We start from the raw sequence: 9,342 nt of genomic DNA on the forward strand, positions 1-9,342 counted from the left end.
AAATCAGCTGTTGAGTTTTTAACGCACATGGTCACAATAGCACCAGCTACACAGCTCCCGATGTAGCTGCACAGCTCCCGATGTACACAGGACGATGTCCCTGTGGCTGTGTGCAGCCTTGTGATAAAATCTGTTGGTGTGTTACAAAACTAGTCTCGAAACCTACCACGAGAGGAACAGAAACATGTCTGTTGGAGAAATGCAAATCCACTGTGAAGTAGAGAAAAGATGGAAAAGCCTTTAAACACAGACCATGGCCAATGCAACAATTTGGAATGTAAAAAAAAAAAAAAAAAGGAAACCACCAACGTGCTAACAGCCAAACATGGAACAAGTAAGGCAGGAAAAACAATAGCTAATGACAAATAAAAGATTAAACTTCTACCTTAGTAATATAGGAAGATGTAAATGTGGAGAAGGAAAGGATCTGTTTATGAGCAAAACATTCAATCTTAAGGGTCAAGCTTGCTTTTATGTCAGTTTCTGTATCCTCCAAAAATCTACAAAAACTTTCAGTATGCAAATTTACATAGAGATACATCCGATATAATTAAAAGGAGCATTGTGCAAGAAGACAATGACCTGCCCACACAAAAACACCTCAATAGGAGGCGGAATAAAGAGTTTTACACAAAGCCAAATCCATCCCCAGAACCTAACCAATGCAATCTTTACACTATTACACCTCAGACCACCACTAGATCTACACCTACAGCTAAAAGAGTTCTGATGTCGCTCTGATATCTGGGCTAAAGATGAGATCAGGCATTCTAATCCAAATTAAACAACATCCTAATACTCAGTAAAGGTCAGACACATAATTAAAACATACTGTTTAATCAAACATGATGTCCAGATATGAGAAAGGCAGGATCTTGAAACGGCTCAGGTTAGAATCTGAGCTCAATGCTTAGGGTCCCTCGAAAAGCCATTATTACAGGATTTTTTGCAGCATTGTGGTCCGATTTTGTCTTCTCAAGATTATTCCAAAGGAACCCTCTGATGCCTGGTAAATTTCATAACCGGACTCCCGGTCAGGCTCGAAAGATCTTCTTGAAGTGTGTTGATCAAAAGTTATGGATACTGATGGTGTTCTAGAAAATGATTGCATCATTCCTTCTTTCTCCAAACATGAGAAGCTGAATTACTGTTGAAGAGCTTTATTTTTCTATCTAATCAGGGCATGTTGTTCCAAAAAAGATCTGATCGAGAAAAAAAAAAAAGAAATGAAATATGCATCTCTTGTACTTCTGTGTCGTTAGAGGAGAGGAATGTGTTTAGTGTTCAACTGGCATTTATGTTTGATTATTGTACAGTAGGATAGAATAAATGAAAGGAAGGAAGTAAAAAAAAAAAGAAAAGAAAGAAAGGGAAGGAAAAGAAGAATCAAAAAGAAAAAAATGAGAAAAAATTAAGGAAAATTAAATAAAAAAAGAGAAGAACAAAAAAAGAAAAAGGTGATGGAGGAAAAAAAATTAAGGACGGTAGAACAGAAGGAGCAAAGAAAGGAGGAAACAAGGGAAGGAAAGAACAAATGGGGACAGAAGAAATGCAGAAAAGAAAAAAGAAAAAAAAGGATGAAAGGAAAAAAAATAAGAAACAAAAAAAGAAGGAAAACCAATTTAACAGTGAATTGGAAAAGGAAGAAAGAAGAAAATGGGACTGGAAAAGAAGAACAGGAAGGACTAAATCCAAAAAGGAAGAACCAATGAAAATGGAAATTGGAGAGGAAAGAAAGAAAAGAAGGGCAGGAAAAACTAAAGTAATAAATGAGGGAAGGAACTAACAGAAAAAGTAAAACAATAGAAAAATGGTAAGAAAAAAAAAAAAAAAAAAAAACCTCCAATGGCCTTGAGCATGTCTAATAGCTGGAGCTTCAGATCCTGAGTGGTATTGTATTGGCAGTAATGAGGAGGCCATGAGGGCAGGAGTGAAGGTGGAATGAGAGAGTGATGTCAGAGGAAGGAGAAAGAGAGCGGTGGGATGAAACGCTGGTGTTCTGTTGAGCAGAGTAAAGCTCTGATAACCGGCTCCATTAACCAGCACCTTATCATCCAGCCAGAGAACAGACAACAACACAAACACAAAGCAGCCAATTATTTCCTTTTACCGTACAGCCCTGAGCCTCACACACACACACACACCCTCCTTTCTCTTCTACCTGGGGTTTTCTCCTCCCATCTTTCCTGCATTTGGGGGAAAAATAAAAAAACTGCAGTGGAACAGTAATTGAGGTCACGTCCTCGGATGGAATTCGCAGCGCAGGTGAAGTCAATCAGACCAAAAAAATAAAATCACAGATAAAAATCTTATTCGTTCTGAAAGTGATGAGACGCAGAGCGTTTTTCTCTCTCAGTCTTCTCCAAGAGAAAAGCACTGTGGGAGAGGATCTACAGCTCACCTACATCAGGACCTACAGCAGTGTGAGCTTCCTCACCAAATCCACACCATACACTAATAACAGTAAACAAGAGAGAGAGAGAGAGAGAGAGAGAGAGAGAGAGAGAGAGAGAGAGAGAAAGAAAAAGAGAGAGGGAAAGAAAGAGAGAGCTAGAAAGAAAGAAAAAGAGAGAGGGAAAGAAAGAGAGAGAGAGAGAAAGAGAGAGAGAGAGAGAAAAAGAAAGAAAGAGAGAGAAATAAAGAGAGAGAGAGAAAGAAAAAAAAGAAAGAGAAAAAGAAAGAGAGAGAGAGAGAAAGAGAGAAAGAGAGAGAGAGAGAGAGAGAGAGAGAGAGAAAGAAAGATAGAAAAAGAGAGAGAGAGAGAGAGAGAGAGAGAGAGAGAGAGAGAGAGAGAGAAAAAGAGAGAAATAAAGAAAAAAAAGAGAAAGAGAGAGAGAGAGAGAGAGAGAGAGAGAGAGAGAGAGAGAGAGAGAGAGAGAGAAAAAAAGAAATTCCACTGTTAAAAACTGCTTTACAAATACCACTGAGCTGATGTATAGCAGCCAACCTACAGAGTGTGTGTGAGAGTGAGAGAGAGAGTGAGAGAGAGAGAGAGTGTGTGTGTAAAACTAGCTCAGGGTCAGAGGATGACCCAAGTGAAGCATCTCATTGAGTGCTGAGTCGAGTGTTTAAACCATCTCGACTTTAAGCACACACACACACACACACACACACACACACACACACACACAGAGCAGTGAGTGTTTTATATAGTGTTAGTGTGAGATTAATACACCGTACAGGACTACGAGTGTTCTATTCATCAGCATGCTCTCGCTCCGGATCATCCAGAGTTCATTATGATCTCGTTAGAAATAACGAATCGTCTCTCAGGGGGGAAAAACCTCCAGCTTAAAACAATATACATAAACATTAACAAACAGACCCCAATTCCTCCTCTCGCTTTCAACAAAGCAGGACAGAAAAGAAAGACTGGAAAGGGGGAAAGAACTAAACAAGAAATAGGGGGGAGGGGGGGACAAGAAGGAAGTAAGAAAGAAAAGAAAACAAAGGAAAGAAAAAAGCTTAAAACGGTTAATATTGATAAAGGAACGAGCAAGAGAGAAAAAAAAACAAAAAAAAGAAAAACAGCAAGAAAGCAAGAAAGAATGAAAGAAAAAGAAAGAGAAAGAAAGAAAGAAAAAAAAGACAAAATAAAAAAAGACAAAAAGCAAAGAAAGAGTGCAAAAAAAAAGGAAAAAAAGCCTGAAATCAAGCAAGAAAAAAAAAGGGAAAAAATGCAAAGAAATACAAAAGCAAGAAAGAAAAACAAATGGAGGGAGAAAAGTGAAGGATAATGGAAGGAGGGAAACGTGCCAGTGATTCGTGTGGACTGCATTGACTCCGCCCCTTAATTAGAAATTTTTTTGAAGCAGAAATGTCCGGAGCTGTAAATCCGTGTGGGAAAAACACAGTTCAGAAAAATAATTTGCAGAAGGAAAAGGACCAAATTTGAAGAAAAAATTAACAGAATTAAAAAATTAATGAAATAATAATAAATTTAAAAAAAAAACTTTTAAAATTCAAAATTAAGATTTTAGTTAAAGCACTAAATTATTTAAATGATTTAAAGAAGAAGAATAAAATGTGACCCCCAGTGATGGAGAAGTTGAGGTCCAGGCTGTGTATTTCATTCTCTATAAATAGAAAATGTTCTTTTTTTACACCACGTTCACACATCCAGCAGCTGAAAGCCACAGAGAAACCAGAAAGTTGTTCACTGCGTTCGAGAGCTGCGACTTTCTAACAGAGCGAGAAGCCGGAAACAGGAGTGGGCGTGTCCAGTCTTCAGATCTGTCGTCCAAAAAAAAACAAAAAAAAAGACAAAAAAATAAAAAATCCGGGATGCTACTTGCGCCGCCCAGGTTGCTACGGCAACCAGAAGTGTAGAATCACTGATGTGTTCAAGAAATAAATATCACCAGTAGCCTGTGTAAGGAGTCTCCAGTGTCAGTTTTCCTAATAAAAATGATCTGTTATCCAATGAAAGAATCATCACCACGGAGACCACAGATTTGAGATTATACGCTACACAAACACCACACTGCCATGTCCGAGTTTCAGCCGTCAATCAAAATCAGAATGACTCGAATACATTTTACCAGCATTACAAATTATTTCATCACCAAGTGGTAAAGAAGTAAACAACAGTGTGGGCACGTTAGAAGCAATTTTTTTTTGCCCCCAAGGAGGCGCTAGCTTCAATTTCCTCTTCTATAAAAGAAAAAAAAAGGCCAAAAGTATCAGGACACGACTTTACCAGCCAGATATGGTTCTTCCCCAAACTTGTATCGGACATCTCCGGATGCTCAAGCATGAAATTCTCCCTTCTTTTGAACTTGGAGATCCAAACCTGTTTCAGCATGGCAATACCTCTGTGAACAAAGCCAGCTCCATAAAGATCTGCTGTACATGTGACTAGAAGAGGTGGAAGATCTCCTGCTAATGAATAGAGCTCCAAAAAGCGCCATTAAACACCTCTGGGATGAATGTGAACGCTGACTGAACCCCAGGCCTCCTCACCTCACCTGCATCAGGTTCTGGCTTTACTTACACCCATGTGGATGAATGCATTTCCACAAAATCTAGTGGAACATCTTCTCAGACGAGTGGAGTAAATGGAGAGTAAAAATGAAATGGGATGCTCCAAAAAAAAAAAAAAAAAAACAGAAATTCAGAAATGTAAAAAGAAAAATGTAAAAGAAAAAGAAAAAAACTTAAAAATATATAAACATAATGGTAATAAGAAAAATTGCCATTTAAACATCAAAAATTTTTCAATTTTATTAATAATTTAACAATTTAATAGTTTAATGAAAAAATATTTATCTAGAAACCACAAAATAATAAAACTAAAGCAAAAGGTAATATATATGTAGCTCTAGATATTTTTGGAATAATAGAATAATTCTAGAGGGTTAAATATATAGTAAGTGGAGGCGAGAGGAAATAAGAAAAATAAATAAAAATATAAAAAATATAAAAAAAACAATTACAATTCAGTGTTTATCTGTTTACATTTTTCTGGCTCTGAAATTGGCTCCGCCTCCAAAGTGACCCGCACACTTTCTTCGGCAACCCAAAAATAAGACCTCATTCACCATCACGATGCAGATCTTTTTTTGTTCAGTTTATTTCTGGCCCTGAAACAAGCTCCACCTCCAGACTGAAGCTTTTTGTTTTACAGAGCTGTAGGCTTTTTCAGTCTGCTGCGTTCCGATGTTCTGTTATTTATTGTCGTGATGTGACACACGGATTATGGCGCCTAGCGCATTGGTATTGACGGCGACCGAGACATCCTGATAATGCATTTACAATCACACGCACAGCTGGCAGCACATCACAGCGGAAATAATACCGAGGTATAAAGGCGGTGACGGAAGGACGGGACGATGGATGTACGTTATCAAGCTCACTGACAGGTATATTCAGTCTCTGAGCGTCTTCGTCACTGCAGACTCGCATGATGAAACCAGGCCGTATTGCGAGAAGTTTCTCCCACCGGATTACTGGCAGCATGGACAACGAATTCCAAGAACGCCAAATGAATTGAATTAGGTGTTAAACGTACGTCGTTTTGGTGCGCACGTGTACCGAATGCATTCCTTGGCGCCGAACATAATTACGATCATAGTTTCCTCACAAACACGTTGTGCTCCATCATATCCTTGTGCTCCAGAACATCTGATCACATGCACATTATCAACTTGTGCTTGTTATTATCATGAACAGCAGAGGTTGCACCAGCTCCAGTCACGTCCCACCTCATGAAGATCCTGGAACTTCAAAAAAGTAGATGCCTGCAAACACCCAGAACCATCTAGAGACGTACCAGCACCAATTGGATCCCACTTCATGTGAAGTTTGGACATTGGACCTCTTTGAGTGTTTAAAGGCTCTGGCATGGAGAAGCTGGTGTTGGATTTATGATGATCGCAAATGTTGAGCTATTTTATGAGTTGCTCAGTATCTCCTGGTTCCATAATCTCATCTGACTGTAGAAAGAACATTTCTCATAATCTTACAATTCAGTGCTCATGTTAGTTCTCACTCTCCAGTGTTCTGTAGTGTTTAAAGACTATAATCACACTCTTAATGTCACCCAAATGAGGATGAGGTTCTGCTTTTGAGTCTGGTTCCTTTTAAGGTTTCTTCCTCATAACATCTAAGGGAGTTTTTCCTTCACCACAGTCTCCATGGCTGCTCATCCGGGATAAAAACACATCATTAATTCTTCATTGTAAGGCTGCTTTGAGACTACGTCCATTGTGGGATCATGAAATTATGCTTAAATCACTTCAGCTGGTTTCTCTCAATTCACAGTATTCAGGGATGGAGGAGTTCCTCACGGCAAAGACGATCTTCTTGACCTCATTCTGCTTTGGATGATGCTTTAACCGTGGACCAGTGACAGTGGCATAATGAAGTTCTGCCTTATAGATCTTAAAGATCCCAGTATGCTCCTTTGCCAGAGGCAACATCTTACCCCTTACCTGAAGAGAGCTTTCTGGAGTTTAAGCATCACACTCAGATTATTCAAGAGGGTTTCAGAGGTCCAGATTGGATGGTGCCAAAAGATTAAGACTGTTTCAAAATGCAGATTAAGAGAAAGCTTAGAAAGACCTGGCCATCAAATACTGCACTGCAAGAACACAATTCCAGGAAGTGCTTTCAGAGTTCAAATTCTTCTCAATGTGTTTAGTCATTTATATATATTTTTAGTGTAAATATTGTTAAACGTTGCCTGTAGCGAGGTGGGCGAGTGTGTAAGCAAGGTTAAACGTGTGTTTGAGTGTGTGTGGTGACTGTAGGAGTGTTTATGTGTGTGTGACAAAACAAACCTTGATCTGACAGAAAGTCCAGCATGGTCTGTAGAAGGAAGGAGAGGTGGCGGACGCTGAGGGCAGGGTTCCCCATACGCCGGGATGCGTACACCAATTCATGCAGCAAACGCATCTGTACGGCGGCCCAGCCGCGATGGGTTCCTACACACACACACACACACACACACACACACACACACACACACACACACACACACACACACACACACACACACACACAGTGAGGAGATGTAAAAAAACAAGAAAGGAAAACAGGGATCTACAGGCAGAGTGACTGGGAGACAAACACACAATAGCTCAGAGAGACAGAAAGAGATGAGCAGGTACAGAGACAGGGACAGACAGATAAACAGAGAGGTAGATAGAGAGAGACAAACAGCAGACAGAGGGAAACAAGCTGCGAGAGACGGAGAGAAAAGCAGAAAGCCGGATAAAAATGATCCACTGAATTGAATTGAGTGTTGTATTACCAGGATCTGTGTGCGAACACAGTATTGGGTGCGTGTGTGTGTGTGTGTGTGTGTGTGTAAATCTGCCATCATTCTACACCATCTGACTCTCACACACCATCATCTGCTCAGCATTAGCGCGCATCTCGCCTACGCTGCTGCAATTTATTAATACACTACTGACCATCTAATGCTGCTATAAATAACTCACTGCCACACTGATCTCTGTAAATACACACAACCTGATTCAGATTCCATCATGTACTCTACAGCACCGACACCTGCACTTGTACCTACACCGCACCTGTACCCGCCCTCGTACCTACACAGCACCTGTACCTGTACCCGCCCTCGTACCTACACCGCACCTGTACCCGCCCTCGTACCTACACCGCACCTGTACCTGTACCCGCCCTCGTACCTACACCGCCCTTGTACCCGCCCTTGTACCCGCCCTTGTACCTACACCGCACCTGGACCCGCCCCTGGACCCTGCACCCGCCCTTGTACCTACACCGCACCTGTACCCGCCCTCGTACCTACACCGCACCTGTACCTGTACCCGCCCTCGTACCTACACCGCCCTTGTACCCGCCCTTGTACCTACACCGCACCTGTAACCGCCCCTGGACCCTGTACCCGCCCTTGTACCTGTACCCGCCCTTGTACCTACACCGCACCTGTACCCGCCCTTGTACCTGTACCCGCCCTTGTACCTACACCGCACCTGTACCCGCCCTTGTACCTACACCGCACCTGTACCCGCCCTGGTACCTACACCGCACCTGTACCCGCCCTTGTACCTACACCGCACCTGTACCCGCCCTTATACCTGTACCCGCCCTTGTACCTACACCGTACCCGCCCTTGTACCTACACTGTACCCGCCCTTGTACCTACACCATTACCTGAAACTGTACCCACAACTGCAGTCACCCTTGTAGCTACAATTGCACCTCTACCTACATCTGGAACTACATTTACAATTACACCTGTAACTGTACCTACACCTTTACCTGCACCCAACACCTGTAACTATACCTACACTTCTACCTACATCTGTACCACTACCTACACATCTAGATGCACCTACACCTGTAATTACACCTACAAATATACCTACACCTGTAATTACACCTACAAATATACCTACACCTGTGTCAGTCTCTAAAAGAAACATGGTCTCTGAGCCCATCAGTTTAATGGAAGATGAGACACACACCCACCCCATCAATCACTCCATTCTTTCTCCTTACATTTTCTCCTGTCTTTAACCCTCAATCCTCATTCTCTTTAATTCTAGGTCGTCAAACATTCCTGTTTCTATATGTTCCTGTGTATGGTGCAGCATCTGCTGATTCTCAAGCTGAATCTCATTAGCTTCAACGAGACCATAACGCCACCTTTGGATCTGCAAAGCGATCACGCCACACCATACGCTTCCAAAAAACAGCAAACCGAACCATAAACTCATACACCTGCTCTCAAATCTCTTGTTCTCACTTGCAGAAATGAGCAAAGTTCAAAGGAAAAATCACTCTCTCTCTCACACACACACACACACACACACACACACTCCATCACTAATTCCCTCTCTCTGTCACACAGAT

General features: G+C 41.4%; 1 protein-coding gene across 2 annotated transcripts in view; it reads right to left on the reverse strand.

Annotated features, from left to right (window-relative positions):
- trappc9 (trafficking protein particle complex subunit 9) overlaps nucleotides 1-9,342 on the reverse strand; it is a 188,472-nt gene that overhangs the window by 155,062 nt on the left and 24,068 nt on the right. For both annotated transcript variants that reach the window (XM_083546769.1, XM_083546768.1), the window contains one exon: nucleotides 7,281-7,424. In XM_083546769.1, the coding sequence (XP_083402895.1) occupies nucleotides 7,281-7,424 (144 nt within the window). The remainder of the gene's footprint in view (nucleotides 1-7,280; nucleotides 7,425-9,342) is intronic.

This window comes from Silurus aristotelis, assembly GCF_946808225.1.
Source record: "Silurus aristotelis genome assembly, chromosome: 7".
In the NCBI taxonomy this organism is placed as follows: domain Eukaryota; kingdom Metazoa; phylum Chordata; class Actinopteri; order Siluriformes; family Siluridae; genus Silurus; species Silurus aristotelis.